We start from the raw sequence: 1227 nt of genomic DNA, 5'->3' as shown, positions 1-1227 counted from the left end.
GAAGGAAAAATTATTACAACTGACTAATATAGAGAAGCAGTTGGCATACCAGAAACGAGGAAGAAGCAGAAGCAGCAGACATTCTAGCAGTTGAAACTGACAAATTTTGGTGGCTCCGAATTTCCACAAAACCACCAAATATTTTATTCCAACAGAATTTCATTATATTAGCAATTTTAGATTTTTTTTTATAGATTTTTCCGACGGAGATGGCGTGAGTTGGATTTTCTTCATGTCTTTAATCGAATCCACCCGTAGCGCCCTTCCAATGGTTCATCCTTTAAAATATCGTAGTTGTACCTAAAAGTAGTCAAGCCAAAACAAATTTTCTTTTCCTTAGTTTGAAATTACTGTTTGGTTCCCAAGAAAATGTAATAGTAGAAGGAAAGGGAGAAAAAAGACAGGTGAATTGTGAACGTACTTTTCAGCAAAGTGATTCTGAAGTTTTCCCTCGGCAACAGAGAAGAATTCTTCCAGTTCAGCTTCGGTTGGCATCTCCACCACCGTTGATCTCCGCTCTGATGGCGTCGACCTTGAATCCATGTCTTCTGCTTCTGCTGACGGCGTCGTTTCTCTCCTGCTTCAGTTCACGGTGGAGACGAAGAGAACAAGAATTAGAGAGGAGTATATAAAATTCAAGTTCTAGAACGTAAGAAAGGGAATTTAAAATTTGAATTCAAGAAAGAAAGAAAACTTAAATATCAACATAAATAAATTTATACGTTTATAATCTATTAGTAAGTTCAATTTCACCAACCTTTCTCTGCTGCTGAAATGCGTGGATGTTTCATCTTCAATGCTCTCATCCTGGGAAAATAATTCAAAAACTCTTCAATTTAATAACATCAATTAGAGTTCGAGAAACTGAAATTCCTAGAATTTATTATTCTTTTAACAAAAATTTCAAAATTCACCTCCGGATCTGGCAATTCAATATTTCTTTCCTCGCACGAGCCGAGATTGCTTGAAGAACATGACACGTCGTCATCATGATCCGAGTTAGACTCCAAACACGGATTTTTATTGCCGCGATGATGATCCACCAAAATTCTCTGGCCTCTTAACTGAACATACGACGTCGTTGGAGAAGTTACTCTAAATTCAGCTTCTTCTCCACCGTCATCGTCGTTAAATCTCCTCCGTTTCTTCTGAACTGTTCCCGTTGCCACCGGCACCATAGCTGGTGTTCGGACTACGACGTCAGCTACCTCCATAACAGCAATTCCT

At 38.5% G+C, this 1227-nt stretch overlaps 1 protein-coding gene across 2 annotated transcripts; it reads right to left on the bottom strand.

Moving 5' to 3' along the window:
- On the bottom strand, positions 1 to 1227 carry LOC120137678 (cyclin-dependent kinase inhibitor 7-like). 2 transcript variants are annotated; one of them, XM_039153377.1, is made up of 4 exons: positions 915 to 1227; positions 758 to 807; positions 422 to 580; positions 1 to 300 (listed from the first exon to the last, which is right to left on the bottom strand). In XM_039153377.1, the coding sequence occupies exons 1-4, from the start codon at positions 1212 to 1214 to the stop codon at positions 231 to 233; spliced, it is 579 nt and encodes a 192-aa protein (XP_039009308.1). In that variant the 5' UTR covers positions 1215 to 1227; the 3' UTR covers positions 1 to 230. The 2 variants fall into 2 exon arrangements, with proteins under 2 accessions (XP_039009308.1, XP_039009309.1); XM_039153378.1 differs by having other exon boundaries at positions 422 to 577.

The sequence above is a fragment of the Hibiscus syriacus genome, unplaced genomic scaffold (assembly GCF_006381635.1).
Source record: "Hibiscus syriacus cultivar Baekdansim isolate YM2019G1 unplaced genomic scaffold, ASM638163v2 tig00110676_pilon, whole genome shotgun sequence".
NCBI lineage: Eukaryota > Viridiplantae > Streptophyta > Magnoliopsida > Malvales > Malvaceae > Hibiscus > Hibiscus syriacus.
This window is presented reverse-complemented; position numbering and strand designations above follow the sequence as displayed.

Bases quoted from the DNA above. Each gene is read 5' to 3' on its own strand.
- LOC120137678 (XM_039153377.1), bottom strand. From the start codon at position 1,214: ATGGAGGTAGCTGACGTCGTAGTCCGAACACCAGCTATGGTGCCGGTG. The intron at 808-914 runs GTGAATTTTGAA...TTATTTTCCCAG, and splicing joins TTGAATTGCCAGATCCGGAG to GATGAGAGCATTGAAGATGA. The intron at 301-421 runs GTACGTTCACAA...GACTACTTTTAG, and splicing joins CAGAATCACTTTGCTGAAAA to GTACAACTACGATATTTTAA.